Here is a 23,663-nt window from a genome sequence, read left to right as displayed (position 1 = left end):
TATTCCTAACGGAAAAGGACGATGCAAGTGTTGCAATCAGCGCTATTTTTAGCATCCTGGAAAATATGAACGCCATTATTTTGCCATTGATAGACAACCGCACTGGTACAATGACTACGGGACAAGTTGACTTAATTAACCCCCCCCCCCCCCCGAAAATCTCATCGGATTTACACGAATTGGAAAAATGACCTTTGGGAAGGTCCAAAATACGGAATTCCGTCATAATACGGAAAACTTTCACCCATGGAAAAATGGGCTTCTTACACACACACTCCTACTAACACCTTCAAATAGTAAATGGGGAATTACACCTTCAAGAGAGTTCATAAGACGTGATACCACATGTTTTAAAGCGGAAAATTCTGCCTGGAGGTTTGTTTTTATGCAGTTTGCTCATCGTAACAACTTCAAAATATTAACAGAGGAGTTACATCCGCGAAATTTCATATTTAATTTAAAACGAATGCATACTTCATGTTTAATGGCATCTTGGTATCAGCAGCAAGGTATTGTGATAATACACCAGACCAACTTTCGTCACACAGTGTATATAATGTAAGTGAAGGATACAAGAGTGTGTTGGATGGACGGGCAGTATGACGCCTACCTAAACCAGGAGACTTCAGATCGCACATCACTGTGGGTTGGTGGGGCGTGGAATTAAGAGTCCCATCTAGCAATTTCTTGGGGAGGGGTGAGGAAAAAACGTCCTGTAAAGCAATTTCGGGGGTGGGGGGGGGGGGGGGGGGGGTGAAACTAGATGCTTTTGTAAAAAAGCCCTCGTCTCCCCCAATGCATAGTCGTATAAGCAAGAAGTTGATAGGGGACAGGAGCAAAAGTCAGACACTGATGGTTGGCTGCAATAGGGGTCATCTAGTCTGCATGACCAATCAAGTTTCAACATTCTGGGCCTATTGGTTCTCAAGTTATGAACTGGAAACGGTTTTCCATGTTCAGGCCCCTGTGACCTTGACCTTTGATCGAGTGACCCCCCAAAACAAGTAGCGGCCATCTACTCTGCATGTCCAATCATCCTATTAAGTTTCAACATTCTGGGTGAAGTGGTTCTCAAGACTGAATAGTGTTTTCTATGTTCGACCCCCTGTTACCTTGACCTTTTATGGAGTGAACCCAAAAACAATAGGGGTCATCTACTCTGCAAGTCCTATCACCCTATAAAATTTGAAGATTCTAGGTAAAATGGTTCTCAAGTTATTGATCGAAAATGGTTTTCCATGTTCAGGCCCCTGTGACCTTGACCTTTGTTAGAGTGACCCCAAAATCAATAGGGGTCATCTACTCTGCATGACCAATCATCCTATGAAGTTTCAACATTCTAGGTCAAGTGGTTCTCAAGTTATTGATCGGAAATGGTTTTCCATGTTCAGGACCCTGTGTCCTTGACCTTTAATGGAGTGACCCCAATATCAATAGGAGTCTTCTACTCTGCATGACCAATCATCCTATGAAGTTTCAACATTCTGGGTCAAGTGGTTCTCAAGTTATTGATCGGAAATGGTTTTTCATGTTCTGGCCCCTGTGACCTTGACCTTTGATGGAGTGACCCCAAAAACATAAGCCCTGCAACCCTATGAAGTTTGAAGGTTCTAGGTAAAATGGTTCTCCAGTTATTGATCGGAAATGAAGTGTGATGGAGAGATGGATGAACAGGGCAAAAACAATATATCTACCCCCAGTGGGATTTTTTCGGAATTCTTAACTTTCACCCATGTAATTATGTCTCCCCCAGTTGGGGAAGACATAATTTATTAGAGTTCTGTACAGCAGCTTGGGATGAGGATTTCTGCCATGCTAGATTTAGAATATTTCGGTGCACCAGTAAGATAATTCACCTTGACAATGATAAAAAGTCTCCTTGACAATCAGGTCTTCAGTCATTCTATATCATTATTAATCAGAATATCAATAGAGAAATTCTTGCTAATGAATTAGCTCCAGGCTTGCCATGTTAGCAATATACAGTTCAAGTGCTAAATCTTCACAAGACTGAAGAACACTCCTGGTTTCAGGGAGGCTACAGTAATAAACACTAACTGTTGTCAACACATGGCAAATTTTGATAGCTCAAGCACTGCTTAGAACTTTTTTATGATGAAACAAATGAAAAGGGAAAGAACTGAACAAATCTATTTTAAAATTTATTAGATGTAACAAAATCATTAACACGTAGTAGTTATTTCACACGAAATTCAAATTTCTATCAGATACTTAAGATCTCAAAACTGCCGAAAACTTTTTTTAAGCTCATATCATTTTTTTGTGCTTTTATTTTTTTAAAATGTCTGTGTTCAATATAACTATTAACATATTTGATGTAGTGTGTTAACTTGTCGAAATTTGTTACCGAGTCAAAACAAAGATAGTTCACTCTTAATACTCATTTTTCTACAATGTATATTGAGATACTGAAAGCAGGTCTCTATAACAACGTGACATTACAATACAGAATTTCCCAAATAAAATTGACGTATACACCGAGGCTAAATATCTCCCTTGTAGAGAGGTTAAACATGGATACATACAAGAAGCAAATTAAAAACATACAGCATTATGTAACTAGATAATCCAAGTTTAAATATTTGGAAAAAAACATTTGTACTGCAGTGAAACTAATTTAAAAAGTACATAATTTCTTTTGACATATAAAACAATATTCTCTTTTGAGTTTACACGAACAACCAAAGGGCATAAAACAGTGAATATTTCAATGTTATCTTTTTCCACTGTTAAAGTTAAATAGAACTGTATCAAATACAACTGATATGAACTGGTTCTTAATCTTTACCTCTTCGAAAAGTGCTACCTGGGGAAGTGATCAGGAGTACTTGACTATGCTTCTAGATAAACACTACAAAGAAATTCTATACACATAATTTTCTTCACCATCTTTAATAAATAGGAAAATTTTGTTCAGTGTTTACATCACACCAATGTTTCAAAGTTCGAAAAGTTTGCAACATTTATTCGGACATATTTATGCAACAGCCGCCTTTTCCTTGGCCTTGTTAGCATCGTACTTGGCCAACATCTTCTTCATCTCTCCTATAGCAAGACCTGGGTTCAATCCCTGAAAATCAAATAGTTTTACATTTTAGAACATTCAGTTCATGACCTAGAAAATGCATATCAGACTCTCAACATATTAACACCAATTCGCAGATAGCTTGCATGGGGGTAACACGATCACAACTAAATCTTGCTACATAAATGCTCTATCATATACAGCTTAAACGGGATATCTTGAACTCGCTTGTCTCAAAATTACAGCTATCTCAGAGACAGTTTCAAGTCGAGTCCCACTATCGGTGCACAAAACATCAGTTTTAGTTGAATTTTGGCAATCTCAAATGAAAATGCTTGATCCCTTGAATTTCAGCTTCTCCAAGGAAATGCATTTTTCATGACCTGTTCCGATAACTCAAGCATAACTACAAGAGTTTCGGACCTTTGTTATAACTGATATAAATACTTTTTTCACTTAGACCTCATCAACCAAGATAATTATACATATATACATAGAAAAATGTGCACAGACTTTGGCTACCTTATTTTTGACAAATAATCTGAAAAGTCTTGGTAGAGAACACCCAAGGATTATTCATGTGAAATTATTTCAAAAGAGGCTAACAGTTCCTGGCTAAAAGATCTTTGAAGTTTTAACTTCATAGTTTGTCTTACTAAAGGGAGCGAACTCTGATTTTCTACACTCACCTTTGGACAAGTCTTTGTGCAGTTCATGATGGTGTGGCACCTGTACACGGAGTATTTGTCCTCCATCATGGCCAGTCTCTCATCCGTGTAGTCATCTCTCGAGTCTACCATCCACCTGCAAATGTATACATGTAGGTGTTTATTAAAAGATCACTCCAATATCCCGACTCTAGAAAATTTACAACTGATCTAGTGACCTAGTTTTAACTAAAGATTTAACTGAGGCTAACATTCTGGCTCTCTGACACATTTCACCAGTAGTTTTAGTTCATGCACATAATGTACATGGAACTTAAAATGTTTCAGTCTATCAACAGCATTTCGCAACATATCTTTTAAAACCAATCAAAATATACAGTGAAAAGCAGGACAACATCCATTTAAATACAATGCCAATCTATGAGGAATATTTCTAAAGATCAATGACTGCAGTCAGTTTGTATTGTTTTTATTCACTGCTAGCAAATATTTTTCCAACGTTGTTTGAACTTTCCTTTCTGTGGGTAGAATACAGGAAAACATTGACTGAAACCACATCTGGTGATGATTACAGTGTGCATACTCATCAAATAACTAGAAAACAAAAGCTGTCTTCATAGGCTGACACATGCCCCCGATGGCACTTTGAATGAATATTTATGGCCGATGTTAGAGTTTAGGACCTTTGACCTACGGAGCTGGGTCTTGCGCGTGACATGTCGTCTTACTGTGTCACACATTCATGCATAGTTATTTTAAAATCCATGCATGAATGACAAAGATATGGACCGGATATGCCCATCAATGCACTATCATGAAAAATGACCTTTAACGTCTAAGTGTGACCTTGACCTTTGAGCTACGGACCTGGGTCTTGCGTGCGACACGTCGTCTTACTGTGGTACACATTCATGCCAAGTTATTTGAAAATCCATCCATCGATGACAAAGATATGGACTGGACACGCCCATCAATGCACTATCCTTAAACGCCTAAGTATGACCTTGACCTTTGAGCTACGGACCTGGGTCTTGCACACGACACGTCATCTTACTGTGGTACACATTCAAGCCAAGTTATTTGAAAATCCATCCATCGATGACAAAGATATGGGCCCGACATGCCCATCAATGCACTATCCTTTAACGTCTAAGTGTGACCTTGACCTTTGAGCTACGGACCTGGGTCTTGCGCGCGACACGTCGTCTTACTGTGGTACACATTTATGCCAAGTTATTTGAAAATCCATCCATCGATGACAAAGATATGGACCGGACACTCCCATCAGTGCACTATCCTTTAATGTCTAAGTGTGACCTTGACCTTTGAGCTACAGACCTGGGTCTTGCGCGCGACATGTCATCTTACTGTGCTACACACTCATGCCAAATTATTTGAAAATCCATCCATCGATGACAAAGATATGGACCAGACACGCCCATTAATACACTATCCTTTAATGTCTAAGTGTGACCTTGACCTTTGAGCTACGGACCTGGGTCTTGCGCGCGACACATCGTCTTACTGTGGTACACATTCACGCCAAGTTATTTGAAAATCCATCCATCGATGACGAAGAAAATTGCGGACAGACTGACAGTTCAAAAACTATATGCCTCCCTTCGGGGGGCATAAAAATGTATAAGCAAGTCGTCTTGGGACTATATCAAAGTTAAAATACACAACAATGGGCAGCTTCTTGGCTCCAACTGAAATCCATATAATCATTTTATTTCATTGGCACAAACTTTTATGATTTTGACCTGAATTTGTCGATTTAAACTTCTGAATATAAGACAGCCTCAATTTTGATAAATAAATCCATACCAACCTGTATGCCTGCATAAGTACAGCTGGACCAAGATACTTGTCCGAGTTCCACCAGTAACTGGGGCATGATGTAGAGCAGCATGCGCACAGAATGCATTCATATAAACCATCCTGAAATACAGTACATCAGCATGCTGAGGTTCGTAAAATGTATATAACTGTTTTATATTTAAATACTGTGAAATCATTTAAATATTTCGTGGGCATGAAATTTCGTTGTTTTTTCAACAGCAGCTGTTACCTGGGGATGTGGATTTGTACAAACTGACCATTGAAAATAAAAAGAATGGGAATTTTACATGTTCCTTGGAATTTACTTATGTGGATTGATTCAAACACAAAAATCAGTACTAATGTGTTCACTGTTATATATCAGTTACTTCAATTTTACTTAATAAAGTACTTTTCCGCTTTCAGCTGATTTTGTATGGATTCTGTAAAATCATCTGCTAGGAACTAATTTCTACTGACCTCGTGGTTTGGTCAACACGTCAAATTATATCGCGACAAATAAGAAAAATTCCAATTCTCTTTATATTCCAAAGTTGAAATCCATCAAATCATATCCCCATGAAAATTAAGTTTTCACCATAAAAACCAACTTTGATGCATATGAAAACAAAGTGATTTCACAGCAGGTCTCCCTACTATGTGACTGGATCAACAGAAAGGCTTCAAGAAATCGAGATGCTGTAGTAATTACTAAAATGAGTGTATTCAAGTTTAATACAATGCAACAATGTTTTGCAAGGAGAGAACTACGTTAATCTCTAGGTAGAGAATGGGAATAATGTCTGACTAACATGGAGATCGTAGGTTCAAATCCTTGACAGGATCTATAAGTCCTCAAACACTATAGTCAGAAAAGCTACTTGTACAGAACACAGCCATGGCTAGGTAGAAAACATCTAAAATTTGTTTGATTCAGAAACTTTCACACAGTAAAAAGTGAACCTTACCAACTTAGCTCTGTCCTGAACACTCTGTAAGTATGCCTCTTTTCCTATATCTTCCTCCTTTATATCCTTCTTCTTCAGGTATGGCTCAATTGACTCGTACTGGGCATAGAAGTTTCCCATGTCCTGTAAAATATTGACATCTTTTTCATACTTGAACTATACAAAGCATGAAAATTTGTGGCTAGAAATGTATGGTAACAGCAATTAGGTAACCTGTTTTCATTACAATAATCTTGTATGATGAATACGTTATAACCAGTACAATGTCAAGTACTAGATCTACTGTAAAATCAGAAATTTTCGTGAGGATTTAATTTTCGCTATATTCGCAAGGCCCAACGTCTCACGGAAATTAATCCTAGTGTAAATATTCACCATTAGTATCATTCAAATTCAAGTGTGATACCATTTTTACAATTTCGCTAATATTAAACCTCGCAAACATACTCAAAATTCACGAAATTTTGACCCAACCAAAATATGTGCTTTAAGTTTTACAGTACTACAACACCTATGAAACCGTCAATGTTTCAGGTAGGGAGTATTGACAATATCTGGTGTCTTTTTTATCATCATGACATCCTAGCTCTCTTTAATTTTGCATTTTTTTAAAGCAGATAAAAAAAAGATATGAGTTACAAATTCAAAGAAGACTTACTGGAACAAGATCTTTTATAACATACATATGTGGAAGTGGGTAAATCTTCAGCGTCTGGTTGTTATCATTGATTTTACTGAAAAATACATGAACAAGCATAGTATTACAAACTTTATCATATTTTGTCAGTGTATCCCCAAAAACTTAATTACTAGCATTAACAATGTACTTAACCCTTATCATGCTGGATACGATTATGCCTTTGCAACCAGTGTAGATCATGATCAGCCTTCGTATCCGTGCAGTTTTTTAACAGTTAATGGTACAGTCCAAATTGTAATATGGATAAGTTCATTATAGAAAATTAGCAGGGTAAGAGTTAAACTAATGATTCAGTATTTGTTGACTATTTATTGGCACATCATAGAATTTTTACAGCACCAAATTTTAAAGAATATATACTTCAATATGTGTTAACTACATTGTATTGATAGAAATTTAGTATCAGACTAACAGTATATTAGATTTTTACTGTTGACTCAGCTGAGAGGAAAACACCTTACCATAAACAAGCCAAAGTGTTCAGACCACCAATGTTCATAGCACATGATCCACAGATACCTTCACGGCATGATCTTCTGAAGGTCAAGGTCGGATCATCAGCGTCCTTGATTTTGATCAGTGCATCAAGAACCATAGGGCCACAACTAAATATACAGAAAAATAATAATAACATTCTGTGTAAATATCTAGTTTTCTCCTGCATTCTTTTAAGTAATATTTAGAGACAAACTGACACAAAGATAACTCTTTATTTTTTATCAGATATACCTAATGCACTGATACGTTTTTTTCTAAAACAGTGATTTTTTTCTTTCTTTATAAAGTACCCCTAAAAGGACCTTTTCCCAAATGAAAAATGCAATCTTTTTTCCCAATTATCATCCAAAAATTCCCCAAATGACCAAATTAAGTTTGCATTTTGATGATTGCAGAAGGAAAACTTAGTTATATACATTGACATTCACCATGATTTAACCATTTAAACAGTTTGTTTGATGCTATTTACATGAAATTAAAGGAAGAAGCATTCTAAATGATGTTATTAATTAACTATAAAAATTCCCAATCTGAGTAAAATCCCTGCTATTTTTCCCAATTTATCCAGTACCGGACCTTTTCCCAAAAGGGCAAAAAAAATCACTGTAAAAACATGGCATTAAGGTCCAAAGGCTGAGGGTACAACAAGAGTCTGTGAATATAATTTTACTGGATATAAATATTTATAGCATGGTTGGACGTTCTTAACTGCAAAATTGCCAGAAGCCTGCTGATATTGGGCAAAATCACTAAAAAATACTTTTAAACGCAACAGAAAGAATACTGGCTTTTGAATACATACAGTGAGTTCTGTCAAAGTTTGAGGCAATACTTACGTGTTGAGGTCGACTTCATAAATCTGCTGCCTTGGTTTGTCCCCTGGCTTGTCTGGGTCCTGTAATATTATAAACCATATGTTGTGAACTTGTCTATTAATAATTATTTGGATAAAATTGTTCATTTTCCTATATGTAAGTCTTATAAAATTCATTTTTTTCATAGTGCTACAAAAAGTACACAAATTCAAACATCCGACACTTAAATTAAGTGTTACCACTTAAACTTGCCTGAAAAGATACCTGTAGTAAGCTGCCAACTGCCTTAACTTAAGCAGCCAATAAGCTGTCTTCTAGAACTAAAATTTTGTTCTTTTTTCCACCTGATTTAAGTAGCCACCCGCCATAAGCAGCTGTACTGTATTGCTTTCCTCAGCTGGCTGCTTAATACAGGTTTGATTGTACATGAGCAGTCACAATATTTAGCTGACTCTCGGACAAAGATGATACTGTACAGCTCATAATACAGATAAGAGACTTTACAACAGTAATTGCTCTTTGAATGCAGACAAAGCTGCATGCCAGTTGACAATAGCTATATATAACCATTGTGGTTTATTTAGGTACTTGTATTTTTTAATCTGTTAATTGTATATTTGATATTAAAAAGTAATTTTCTATGACACCAAGCATTAGTCTGAACATTAATGACATAACTAGATGCCCACGGGCAACATGTCGAGCCCGTCAGCTGTCAAAAGGACTGGGAGTTGCACACGACACTCTGTCTCATTGAGGCAAACATTTATGCCAAATAAAACAAGAGCACCTTGTGGGTGCTGACGCTCATCTGATTTTTTTTTGTATAATAGAAATATTGTCCTACCCATGATTTTCTAAGTCTAAAAAGGGCCATCATTCTTGCAAAAAGCAGGACAGAGTTATGTTTCTTGATGTACAATGTCCTCTTATGATGGTGAAAAAACGTTTCCAAGTTTTAAAGCAATAGCTTTGATAGTTTATGAGAAAAGTTGACTTAAACATAATACTCAACCAAGAAAATGATTTTCTAAGTCCAAAAGGGGCAATAATTATTGCAAAAAGCAGGATGGAGTTATGTTGCTTGCTGTACAGGGTCAGCTTATGATGGTGAACAAGTGTTGCAAGTTTCAAAGCAATAGCTTTGATAGTTTAAGAGAAAAAGTTGACCTAAACATAAAACTTAACCAAGATATCTGATATTTTCTAAGTACAAAAGGGGCCATAAATCTTGCAAAAAGCAAGATGGAGTTATGTTTCTTGCTGTACAGGGTCAGCTTATGATGGTGAACAAGTGTTGCAAGTTTTAAAGCAATAGCTTTGATAGTTTAGGATAAAAGCTGACCTAAACATAAAACTTAACCAAGAAAACTGATTTTCTAAGTCCAAAAGGGGCAATAATTCTTGCAAAAAGCAAGATGGAGTTATGTTTCTTGATGTACAGGGTCTGCTTATGATGGTGAACAAGTATTCCAAGTTTCAAAGCAATAGCTTTGATAGTTTAGGAGAAAAGCTGACCTAAACATAAAACTTAACCAAGAAATCTGATATTTTCTAAGTACAAAAGGGGCCTTAAATCTTGCAAAAAGCAAGATGGAGTTATGTTTCTTGCTATACAGGGTCAGCTTATGATGGTGAACAAGTATTCCAAGTTTCAAAGCAATAGCTTTGATTCTTTAGGAGAAAAGCTGACCTAAACATAAAAGTTAACCAGGCAACGCTGACGCAGATGCCGACGCCGACAACCGTTCAAGTGATGACAATAACTCATCATTTTTTTTTTCAAAAAATCAGATGAGCTAAAAAAGACTGCAAAAAGTTACAATATAAGTTATATGTAGTAACAACAAAGGGAAGTAAATCTAAAAAAAAAATAAAAATAAAAAATTTTTGAAGTCAATACACAAAAATCCTTACCAGTAGAGATAGGTTAAAATACACCTCAAAATTGGATGTAACATGCATGTTGTACTACAGAAAAGTGGTCTTGATTTTTCCCTACGACCAGTAATAAAACAAGAGGGCCATGATGGCCCTATATCGCTCACCTGTTATCACTGCACTTTAGGACAAGAAGGTCCTCAGAAAAAATATCTAAGTCCAAAGGACAGGAACAACAAAGGGAAGAAATTTAACCAAAAAGAAAAAACAATCTTACAAGGTATAGGTATGTTAAAATACACCTAAATATTGGAGGTACCATCCATGTTGTACCACAAAAAACTTGTCTCCTGTTTTCCCTACGGCTAATAATAAAAAAGTTATTAAAAATAAGCTATTTATAGTAGCGTAAAAGGGAAGTAATTAAAAAAAAATAAATATTGTAAGTGGACAAAAGAAGGATCTGCCAAATAAATCTGTTGACATAAATGAAATTTCAGATCAGTATCTTCATTAGTTATGGAGATATAACAATTTTAATTTGAAATCTGGCCAGTTCAAGAAAGGAACCGTGATCTTATGGTGATACAAGTTCTGTGCAAGTTTGGTTAAAATAAAATCATAAATGAAAACACTATCGTGCAGACAAGAAATTGTTGACGGACAGACTGACGACGGACGAAGGGTGATCACAAAAGCTCACCTTGTCACTATGTGACAGGTGAGCTAAAAAGTTACAATATAAGCTATTTATAGTAACAACAAAGGGAAGTAATTATAGGTTCTTGCGCATGACACTCCATCTCATGATGGTGAATAATTGTGCCAGGGCCTCCTCTGGGTTTTTCATACTTGTCGCCAACCTTTTCGCCAATTTGAAAAAGTTGGAGCCACTTTAGAGCCATTTTTGAGCCAAAGTTCTGAGCCACTTTTATTTCTTTTAGTTGGCTGTCATAGTGTGCATAGAGAAATAAAATATTGTAAATAATTTCATTAGGAATAATAACAACTTTTGAAGGTGCATTAGTTTATTGTAGAAGTAAATTCAATTTGTAGTTGGATAAAAAATGACACAAATCATTCTCTAATTTAAGAATCATATCTATCCATGTCAGAATTACCAATATTTCAGGACTCATTTATTTTCGGAAAGGAAAATTCGGATTTTTTTCTATTCTATAAGGTCGAGTTGAACACTCTTCTAATGATTTTTAAGAAGCCACGGTAGCAAGTGATATCTTCGAGTTTCTGAACATTTCAATTTCAAAGAAATTAACCAGGTCCAGGATGCAAATTGAGGCCGATGTGTTTTAATTTTCGGATCCATCGTTAAAATCTTTTATGAAAACTAAGGAATCAAAAATTATCTTGCAAAAAGTAACAAATTAAATGTATCTTTCGAACTTATTTAAAATTCGTCAGTCATACAACTGCATGCCACAAACATGACAATCTTTTTTTTGTAAAAAATCGCAACACATAAAGTACACCCTAATCGGCGTTAATTTTGGTGAATTCTCGGCAGAGGTCAAACATACAAGCTGGCAGATGTTTTGATTACTGATTAATCTTCAATTCACACATTATTACGCAATTATCTTCTCAAAGTGTCAACCAACTTCAATAGTCGAATTGTCAAATATACCGCCTAGTCTGGTTATCGATTTTATTCACTACCAGCGTCTAGGTAAACACGTGTATCGGGAACCAATTCTTGGGCCGCTTATATCACTACGGAAAAAACAAATGCCGAGGAAAAAAACTATGCGCCACTTATTTTCGCCAGTTCGCAAAATTTAGCGCCAAATTCTTAAAATTATCGCAAATGGCGACATTGGCGATCGGCAGCGGAGGCCCTGTGTGCCAAGTTACATCAAAATCCCTCTATGCATGAAGAAGAAATGCTCCAGACAAAGTCATTCTTGTATCTGACCTTTGACCTCTAAGTGTGACCTTGACCTTAGACCTAAGGACCTGGTTCTTGCGCATGACACTCCGTCTCATGGTGGTGAACATTTGTGCCAAGTTACATCAAAGTCCCTCCATGCATGAAGACGAAATGCTCCGGACAAAGTTGTCATCCTTGTATCCTTTGACCTCTAAGTGTGACCTTGACCTTAGACCTAGGGACCTGATTCTTGCGCAGGACACTCAGTCTCATGATGGTGAACAATTGTGCCAAGTTACATCAAAATCTCTCCATGCATGAAGAAGAAATGCTCCGGACAAAGTCATTATTGAATTTGACCTTTGAACCTGGGGTTTGTTCAGGATACTCCGTCTCACTGAGGTTAATATTCATGCCAAATATAAACAAGATTGCTCCATGCATGTCAAAGTTATGGTCCGGACAAACAAATCCGGACGGACGGACGCACACACATACACCGAACAGCCATTTGGACAACTATGTCTTCGCTTCCACAAGCGGGCTCAACAATAAAACTGTTTGAAAACTGTGTGAATATTCTGACCAAGTTTTAAATATGTACCTTATATGTAACCTGAAGCTCAAGAAAATAAACTTACATATCTGTAGATTGAGAACTTTTTAATTCTTTTCTGTTGTGGTGCAGCGGCTGTTTGGGCACATCTTGTCTGTAAAACATAAACATGTATCATTGACAGTCATAGATTCTCTTATCTACCTAAATAATTATATGGCATAAAATATCATTTAACAAGAGCTGTCACTATTCGTGACAAATGCCCCTAAAATATGTCCCCAAGAATGCTACAGTTGTCTGTGCAAAATATGCCAGAATAGCTTAGGTAAGAATCATTTTGTGACCTTAGAGCTATAGGTCTGGGTCTTGCGCATGACATATCAACTCATTATAGGGAACATTTGTGCCAAATAATTTTAAAATCCCTTGATGAATGGCAGAGTTATTGACCAGACAAGAAACAGACCCTGTTAACCTTTGACTTCTAAGTGTGACCTTGACCTTGGAGCTAGGGGTCTAGGTCTTGTGCATGACATGTCATGCGAATGTAGGGAACATTTATGCAAAGTAATTTTAAAATCTCTTCATCGATGACAGAGTTATGGACCAGACAAGAAACAGACCATGTTAACCTTTAACCTCCAAGTGTGACCTTGACCTTAGAGCTAGGGGTCTAGACCTTGCACATGACATATCGTCTCATTATGGGGAACATTTATGCCAAGTATTTCGAAATCCCTTGATGAATGGCAGAGTTATGAACCATACATGAAACAAACTTCTATGTGTAACCTTGACTTTGGAGCTAGGGGCCTGGGTCTTGAGCATGACATATCGTCTCAATATAGTTAACATTTATGCCAAGTTATTTCAAAATCCCTTCATGGATGGCAGAGTTATGGACTGGACCTAGTGTTACCTTGCCTTGGAGCTAGCCTCAAGTAACCAACTATCAACAGTTTTCACAACATAATCACAGTAAATTTCTGTGAAAAGATTCACAGGACAAAAACAATATTGTGTGGTTATAGACCGACCTTATACCTTACAATTCCACGTTTTTCACTTTTTCGACGTGTGATGTAAAGATGTGAAGTCATGGTTTTTCAGGTCCATCCGATTACAAAATTCAGAACATGTTCTTGACCAATTATTGACAATGGTAAATCATTTTTGGTTGCGGGTTTATCCCGCTACCAAAGTTAAGTGTATTTCTGACAATCATGTAGTATCTTTATTTGATTCCAAATCACATCCACAGGAAGGATGTTCATGTGCTACACAAAGTAGTCCCATTCATGAACAATGCGGATGAATTATCAATGATCAAGTAGTTCTTATTCATCCTCTATCCATTCACACTGGCCATTTAGATTATATAAGATCTGTCAATGATGTATTCCAGCCAATGGTTACATCACTGACTTGCAGCTGTTCATGTAAGGTCAGGCAGAGTTTATCTTAGATATGAGGCACATTAGTATTTGTTTCTTATACTGTATACTTATAGATTTGCATTTAAAATGAAAATAACCCTAGCAAAACCCGCAACCACCAGACATCTCAAGGCTTTGATTTATTATATGTTTTGTTTCAAGTTGTTAAGGAGTACCAAACAGTAACAAAAAGTTGACCAATAAGAAATAAATAGTTATTGCAGTCAATTTAAATGAGGAGAAACAACAGACCTAACAGTTTCTTTTTCCTATTTTTCGTCGCAAAACCCAAAATACCATGTTTCACTAGTACTTCCATCTTGTACCTGGTTTTACAGCATTTACACACCCAAAATGGAAACAGTGTGGTCACATGACACATCCAACCTATTAAAATTGATTAATGTGACAAACAATTTATTAACTCTGGTACAAAGTCAAACATGACCAACCAGAACCAAGCAGAATTGTTTATATTTGTTGACGGTTAGTTCTGATTTCCATTTGGGAGAATAAATTTTTTTATTGGAATCAATCCACTAGGATTAGATTCAGACATGTGGACTTAATTGTTGCCTCAAATTGACAACTGCAGGGGTGTAAAATTCCACTTGCCGCTCGCATTGGCAAGTTAAAGTCTGGTTGGACGAGTGGGCCTCGCTGTGTACTTGACTGACCAGGTGAGTGGTTTTTACCTTGTAACTCTACCAAAATTCAGCAAAAAATGTTTTTAATTACATCGCGAAAAACGTCAACAAACTTTGAGATGGTCAATGATTACCTGGATTGACTGGAATTTACCCGTGAATCATAAAGATACCAAAATGTCATGCCAGTAATTTTCCATTCCACGAGCACGTACAACCTATCGCAATATCTAATTTACACCGCTCGCGTTATTTTTGTTTACACGTACACAAAAAAGTGCGTAGTGCATTCATTTTTTAATAATAATAATGCTTCAATTTTTCAACACCGTTTGAGAAGTAATACAGTTTGAATTCTGTAACGATTTTAATAAAATAACGACAGGAATGTAGGCAAAATTCTATAAAAACAGTCGAATTTAAATTTAGTTATTTGTAAAATTTCAAACAGCGCGATCTTAATTACTTATTTCTTTCTAAGAGTCAATAAATGATACATACTATGGGCATAAAGTTCAGACTTTTGACCAGAAAGTACAAAAAACAGAATAAATAAAAAAAATCTTTAATAATGAAAAAGCGACAGCAATTTAAATACATGGAGTAAAACGATTTTTGGCAAACAGATTTCTGTTAGTGCGGCAGAATAGGTTACCAGTTACGTGACCTCGTGAACGTAAATAGAAATGTGGTTTTAAAATAAAGTGATAATTATAAAGTTGTCGCAGTTTTTGATAAGTTTAATTGAATCTTTGTACATGTTTTTTATGACATGACACTTTATAAGATTTTCTTTTCAAACAATGAGGGCAAATAGGTCACAGAGGTAGGATATCCACAATTATCGTTTGACACATTTACCTGTCAGTTTATCAGTTAGGGGTGTAACTGTTTTAAGTTATGTAACCTATTTCAGTTACTTTTTCAAGCATTTTATAACCTGTATTAGTTATAAAATATAGTTAACTCAGGTAAGTCATTCAAAAAAAGTCTTTTTGCCGTTCTCAAAAAGTGACCTTTAAACCGAAATTAGCAGCAATTTGTGGGTAATCAAATTCTCTTTTAGTCTGATTATGACCTGATAAGCATAATGGAATGTTAAGAGTTTTATAGTTTTAAACCTTTTGCTTAAAACTTTATCCGCCTTGCGTAAAAATTTTTACTGCATAGCTGGAAAGATAAAAGTTCAAGGATTCAGGAAATAATTGCATTAGTCACATTCAAAATGAGGATGGCACAGGAGGGGTTTGGAATATTTTATGATAACTGAAACAAGTTATGAAAGTATAAGCAATAACTCAAATGCGTTATAAACTCTGATTTTATACAGGATATTGCATTCACTTTAACAAATTAAAGAAGAAACTTTTTTATTGATTTCTACTTCTCAGCAATTTAAAGAACTGAGGCGGTACGATCACACAGTGATGTGTCACATGGCGCGAAAACACGACGTAATTCCATGACAATCTTGGGCAACTATACCGCTTTGATCTCCACTTCAGATGTCATGATACCGACACACTTCTTTTAGCTCTTGGAGGGGGTGTTAATTGATAATGAAAACAAGGCCAATTACTTAGTTAATCAATAGAATAATTACCGATAATCGTTAACGCTTTTAATTTCGCTCTCAACACTGGTGGATGATGATTATTGTGTCCATTTTTTTGGGACACTTTACAAAATAATCATTTTTCGGGAAACAATTCTTGAGAAAGTGAAAATAAACACTTTGGGAAAATACGGTAGGGGCTAGACTGTGATTACCAATACTATCGATGCAGTTATTATGGAGAGCAAAGTTACTGGGTGGTGGAGATGACAAAAATACAATGAAAGAAAAATGTCTGCTGTGAAAAGGAAATTTAAGATGAACAAATAGGATTAATGAAACGTAATGTACAAGAGAATATTATTTGTCTACTATGTGTTATATTTGAAATTTGCTTGTACATAATACTCCTTTCATAACAGTGACAGTATTAAAATGTCAATTATTAGGGAAAGTAACTGTTGAGTGTTCACTAAGGGTGAGTAGACTTTATTGGCTACTAGTCCTGCAGGGCGAGTGGTGTGAAATTTTTTTTTACACCCCTGCAACTGCTTATGAAATTCAGTCTTTTGTTGAATATGTCAAAATCTCCTGGTACTTTTTGGAGACGTTTCGTCTGCACTGCTGAATTTGAAAACGAGGCTAGATATTTGACATCGCGTGATTTCGGATGGGTGCCCTAGCTGTTTTTCTACAAACATGGTAATTACTTTCAGTTTATAAGTATATAGTGTTAATAATAAAGAATAAGAGGGCCAAAATGGCCCTATATCGCTCACCTGTTATCACTGCACTTAAGGACGTCCTTAATGGCAATGATAACAGGTGAGCGATATAGGGCCAAAATAGCCAGACAAGGTCAAAATAGCTAATTTTGGACCTTTCAGGGGCCATAACTCTGGAACCCATAATGGAATCTGGCCGGTTCAAGAAAGTAAATAAGACCTTATGGTGACATAAGTTTTGTGCATGTTTTATTAAATTCAAATCATAAATGAAGCTACTATTGTGCAGACAAGGTCAAAATAGCTAATTCTGGTCCTATCAGGGGCCATTACTCTGGAACCCATAATGGAATCTGGCCAGTTGAAGAAAGAAACCAAGATCTTGTGGTGATACAAGTTGTGTGCAAGTTTGGTTAAAATCAATTCATAAATGAAGCTGTTATTGTGCAGACAAGGTCAAAAAAGCTAATTTTGGCCCTTTCAGGGGCCATAACTCTGGAACACATTATGGGATCTGGTTGGTTCAACAAAGGAACCAAGATCTTATGGTGACACAAGTTTTGTGCAAGTTTGATTAAATTCAAATCTTAAATGAAGCTGCTACTGTGCAGACAAGGTCAAAATAGCTAATTCTGACCCTTTCAGGGACCATAACTCTGGAACCCATAATGGAATCTGGTCAGTTCAAGAAAGGAACCAAGATCTTATGGTGATACAAGTTGTGTGCAAGTTTGGTTAAAATCAGTGAAGCTGCTATTGTGCAGACAAGGTCAAAATAGCTTATTTTGTCCCTTTCAGGGGCCATAACCCTGGAACCCATAATGGAATCTGGCCGGTTGAAGAAAGGAACCAAGAACTTATGGTGACGCAAGTTTTGTGCAAGTTTGATTAAATTCAAATCATAAATGAAGCTGCTTTTGTGCAGACAAGGTCAAAATAGCTAATTCTGGCCCTTTCAGGGGCCATAACTCTGGAACCCGTAAAGGAATCTGGCCAGTTCAAGAAAGGAACTAAGATCTTATGGTGAGACAAGTTGTGTGCAAGTTTGGTTATAATCAAATCATAAATAAAGCTGCTATTGTGCAGGCAAGGTCAAAATAGCTCATTTTGGCTCTTCAGGGGCCATAACTCTGGAACCCATAATGGGATCTGGCCAGTTCAAGAAAGGAACCAAGATCTTATGGTGATACAAGTTGTGTGCAAGTTTGGTTAAAATAAAATCATAAATGAAACCATTATCGTGCAGACAAGAAATTGTTGACGCACAAAAATAGCAAATTCTGGTCCTTTAAGGGGCAATAACTCTAGAACCCATTATGGGATATGGCCAGTTTTCGAAAGGAACTGAGATATCTTGCCAATACAAGTTTTGTACAAGTTTGATCAAAATTGCTTGCAAAATGTGGTCTCTATCTTGTTCACAAGAAATTGTGGACAGACGATGGACGAAGGACGATCACAAAAGCTCACCCTGTCACTATGCGACAGGTGAGCTAAAAATATAATATCTTGTCGATAATAGGTACATGTCGTTAATTATTAACCTGAGGCTAGGGGTCTGGGTCTTGTGCATGACACGTCATCTTGTTTATCTTCTCCCCCCTACATAGGGGAACCGAACAGCATTCGTAGATGATTGGGTTAAATTCCACCACCAGAATCACAGTTGACACGAATATTAAGTCCACCACCCGAATCACCACAGTACGCGTATCGCGACACACACTTTATAGTATAAAGTTTATACAGCTAAGTTTATGAAAGGAACTATTTACTTAAATGAAACTTTTTTCATGAAAGAGTGTTTGGTACGTTGTGGCCCCCGCCTAGCGCCGGCAGACAGAAGGAATAGCCGTGCTCTGTCCAAACCAAATAGTTATCGCCCGCAATGCTTCTCAAGGTCATGATACTCCGCACAACTAGGGGACTTGAGATATCTCCTAACAATAGGCCAACTGTTGACTATAATGGCAAGCTTACAGGCCTCGATCTTAACCTACTTTTGCTGGTAGCCAGCAGGGCTACCAACTTGTGAAATCAAGTAGCCCGACCAGGTTTCTGGTAGTCCCGTTTTGGAAAAGAGAAAAATATATAACAGCCTTCGCCTTAATTTTTTTCAGCACTTGTCCTTTCGGGCAATTAAGTTAAGAAAACCACTTGCCCAAAAAACATTTTAATTGCCCGAAATCATTTTGTTTATAAATATGATGTATTTTAGTTTATGCTTGATTCAACATTCAGTTATTTAAATGGTAGGCAACTAACCTACCCACACTACCCATGGGCAGGCTAAGCCAACGTAAGTGGATAACCATGTTGCAATATTCAAGTAACTAGCAGACAGAAATCATGGGAGCAAACTGTAGAAAAAAAGTAAGACCTATACCAGTATCTAGTTATATGCCGGGCGTGGGGTTCAAATTTGCACTACCCTTCTAAAACTTACTTTTTTAGCCAGGGCCTTTAAAATATAGTGTAGCTGTTCAAATTTAAATGCAATAATGGATCAGCCTGGTTAGCCCCCACCCCTCAACTGCCCCCAACCCCCCCAAAAATTGTTGTTTCTGGTGGCATGGTCATCAAAAGTAGGGTCGGTAGGTTGGTATATTTTTTGAAGCATTATTATCAAGTAAATGTAGCCTATTATCACAGTCCGGGGCGACGTGGGCACAATAATCATCATCAACCTACCCGTGTTTAAAGCGAAAAGAAAAATATTTACAATTATCGGTATTTATTCTGTTTATAAACAAGTATTTGGCCTTGTTTTCATCATCAATTAAAACCCACTCAAAGAGCTAAAAGAAGTGTATCGGTATCATGGCATCTGAAGTGGAGATCAAAGCGGTTTATTTGCCCGAGATTGTCATGGCATTACGTCATGTTTTCGCGCCATGTGGCATATCACTGTCTGATCGTACGGCCTCGGCTCTTTAGATTGCTGAGAAGAAATCAGTAAAAAAGTATCTTCTTTATTTTTTTTTAAAAGCGAATGTGCAATATCCCGTATAAACTGACAGGTAAATGTGTCAAACGATAATAGTAGATAATACCCTACCTCTGTGACCTATTTGCCCTCAAGGAATTTACATTATTGTTTGAAAAGAATATCTGACATAGTGTCGAGTCAAAAAAGTACAAAGCTTCATTTACTTATTAAACTTATTAAAAACCACAGTGACATCATACTGCTTTATTTTAAAACAATCATTGTTTTTATTTACGTTCACGAGGTCCCGTAACCTATTCATCCACACTTGCAGAAATCTGTTTGCCAAAAATCGTTTTACTCGATGTATTTAAATTGCTGCCGCTTTTTCATTATTTATGATTTTTTAATTCTGTTTTCTTGTACTTTCTTGTCAAAAGTCTGAATTTTATGACCATAGTATGTATTATTTATTTACTTTTAGAAAGAAATAAATAATTAAGATCGCGCTGTTTGAAATTTTACAAATAATTGTATGAAACTTCGATCGTTTTTATAGAATTTTGCCTACATTTCTGTCGACATCTTATTAAAATCGTTATAAAAGTCAAACTGTATTACTTCTAAAGCGGTGCTGAAAATTTGAAGCGATTATATTAAAAAATGAATGCACTACAAGCGTTTTTTGTGTACGTGTCGATAAACATTTAAGTAACGGTGATACGATAGGTCGCACGTGCTCGTGGAATGGAAAATTACTGGCATGATGTTTTGATATCTTTACGATTCGTGGGTTAATTCCAGTCAATCTGGGTAATTTTTAGGGATATAATTTCTGAATTTTGTAAAGTTACTTTATATATTGCAAATCTAAAGTCATCAATTCATGCATAAATATATGAAAGCTAGTATTTAGGATGTTCATTTCAGATTCATGAAGTCCTTTTTATAATTATTGTGAAAATTAAGGGATTTAAATTTCGGAAAAATGGCCGACCGGTGTTATGCGGACCGAAAATATCGTTGTCATTTAAAATGAAACATCAGATAAATCGGTGAAATTTCAAACTTTTATTATTAACATGTTTGAAAACTTAGTAGCCTGACAGACTACCCAGCATGGGAAATTCGGTAGTCCGTCTGAAAAACTGGTAGCCTCGGGCTACCGGGCTACCGTCAAGATTGAGGCCTGGCTTAGTATTGTCGTCTAGCCCTGTGTAAAGTCGGTTCCTGTAATCTCTCTCCATTGATGTTCAATGTCACCCAGAATAGTACCCCTAATACTGTCCAATGCAATACATTACAAAACAAAATGCTCAACTGTTTCTACAGCCTCCCCGCACACTTAGCAAGTAGGATCAATGTCGTATTGATTGAAATTCACTCTGGTTGACTGAAGATAATATGTTCCGGTTAACAGCCGCAACTTAACCTTCATCCGGTATGATTCTCTTGTCGAAAACTCTGGTGCCAGAAGAGGAATTACTTTGCCCGGTGTAAATGTATCATATACTAGGAATTGTAGTGTAGAGTACAGGGGTATGAGAGTGTCTATGAGCTTAATCCAGTATCGGTTGACAGCCATGTGTATGATAGTTTTCCAACGGCCTCTAGTGGGTGTATCTTGGAGAATATCCTCAATCGAACCAAGATCATATAACCACATGAACTTTTGCACTTCTACAAACCAAGATGCACTGTTAACTGACTTTATTTGGATCTGCCTCGTTAAGATTTCTTTTTCAGCACTAGTGTCATCTTGCATCAAAAAAGTATAGAGAAAAGTTCCCTCATCTCATTATGGTGAACATTTATGCCATTAATTTCACAATTAATTTATGGCAGAGTTAGGACAAGAATTTACATGGATGCACAGTGCGATTTTAATATGTCCGCCTTCTTAAATAACCAAGGGCATCTGGCATTAGAAATTCTGTTGTGTAAGGCTACAACAGTATGATATAACAATGCTAAATTTTTGGCAGTAGCTCAACACTTGCCATGTAAGCAGTTATGCAACATGTTCTCTTATACAACAGTAAGTTTCTTTAATAATGCCAAATGAAATTACACATACATACATTAAAAATAATACGTTACCTGAACATATTATATACGTGATCATATAATGGTCAGGTTTCACAGCATCACGTACAGATGTAGATAAAGCATAAGGTCTACAAATGTGAAAACTGCTGAAGAAACTTCTAAAACGGTCTGCCGACCTTCACCTTTAAAGTTGAAAACACTGCAAGGTTACCCAACAAAATAACTTCTGTATCCAAAAACCTCCGCATTGACAATAGTGCAAACTCATTCGCGAGTAAAAAAAAGCATTTAAAAAATAAACTATATACCTGAATCAATTTAATTAAAGCCGACTGCGGTCTCAAAAACTTGACAAGTTCTCTGGACGTCATTCTGTCCCTTCTCTCTCGGATTTACGTAAATGAATATTGTGTCAAAGATATTCCGAATGGTTCATTTCACTTGGTTGGTTCTCAAAATGCTGGACAATAAAAACGCCAACGGTTATGAAAAGAAAAGGAAAGGAAAGAAAGATAAGAAAGAGTCATTTTCATTAATAAGAGAAGTTAACCATGTTATATAACTATCACACCCTATTACCTGATGTCCACCACGCCGAGGGATGCGGCTGCCACAGAGGTCAGAAATCAATAACGATGAGTAGTGGTGTTAGTTTTTTGAGCTGTATTTTTTCATTTCGAATTTCCATGAAGGTATTTTGGTGCAAGCATACGTGTAAATGCCTAAACATATTATATAATTAATCCTGGTCGCCAACTTTGCGAAATAAAGAAGTATTCAGCTGTTTAAATTGGACGTTTATTAAAATTGATGCGAAAATCATATTCATCGGCCCAATTCGAAGTGTTTACAAAATAATTTGATCGGATTTACCTCACACGTCAAACGTTCAATCATCTTGGGATAATTATGGCAAGTTTCAAGTTTGTCCGTACGTCTACACCAACGTTCTGACCCTCCAAAGGGACCCGGGTAAAGTCACGTATGATAAACTTTACCGCAGAGGGCATTTTTTAATGATGCCTATCCCACCGAGGAGTTAAAATCTAGGATATCGTTTACGGCAGAGGGAAATTTGCTGTAAAAACGTCTATACTGGCTGTTTGTTTTGCTTTTAAGACCTTGGAGGTCATGGAATTATTTGCAGTCTGCATTGCTCATACTCATGTTTAATAATTGGCTATTTTCAATGGCGAACACCGCTGTAACACAGTGGTAATCAGTCTACATTGTATTTCTATCTATCTCCGACATTGCATACAATCTGCTACATGTATACATTTGTTTTGCTACTGTAAATGTTCATTTTGTAAATTCATTTTTGTTTCAATTTCACTTATCATGAAATATACAGAAATAATGATATCTTAAGTCCTGATGGTATCGACGTACTTGCCTTTTTGCTGGATTCAGTACTGAATTTACGGTTAATATTAGCTTATACACAGCTTTCATTTAAATGCACATCAGATCATATA

At 36.5% G+C, this 23,663-nt stretch overlaps 1 protein-coding gene across 1 annotated transcript; it reads right to left on the bottom strand.

The window, feature by feature from the left end:
* Window positions 1-2,149: 2,149 nt before the first annotated feature.
* LOC123526460 (succinate dehydrogenase [ubiquinone] iron-sulfur subunit, mitochondrial-like) lies at window positions 2,150-22,641 on the bottom strand. Its single transcript, XM_045305616.2, has 9 exons — window positions 22,494-22,641; window positions 12,927-12,995; window positions 8,538-8,596; window positions 7,665-7,808; window positions 7,162-7,237; window positions 6,504-6,626; window positions 5,546-5,655; window positions 3,736-3,850; window positions 2,150-3,091 (listed from the first exon to the last, which is right to left on the bottom strand). Exons 1-9 carry the CDS (start codon window positions 22,554-22,556, stop codon window positions 2,999-3,001), a joined length of 852 nt encoding a protein of 283 aa, XP_045161551.1. The 5' UTR covers window positions 22,557-22,641; the 3' UTR covers window positions 2,150-2,998.
* Window positions 22,642-23,663: the final 1,022 nt, after the last annotated feature.

The sequence above is a fragment of the Mercenaria mercenaria genome, chromosome 14, assembly GCF_021730395.1.
Source record: "Mercenaria mercenaria strain notata chromosome 14, MADL_Memer_1, whole genome shotgun sequence".
In the NCBI taxonomy this organism is placed as follows: domain Eukaryota; kingdom Metazoa; phylum Mollusca; class Bivalvia; order Venerida; family Veneridae; genus Mercenaria; species Mercenaria mercenaria.
This window is presented reverse-complemented; position numbering and strand designations above follow the sequence as displayed.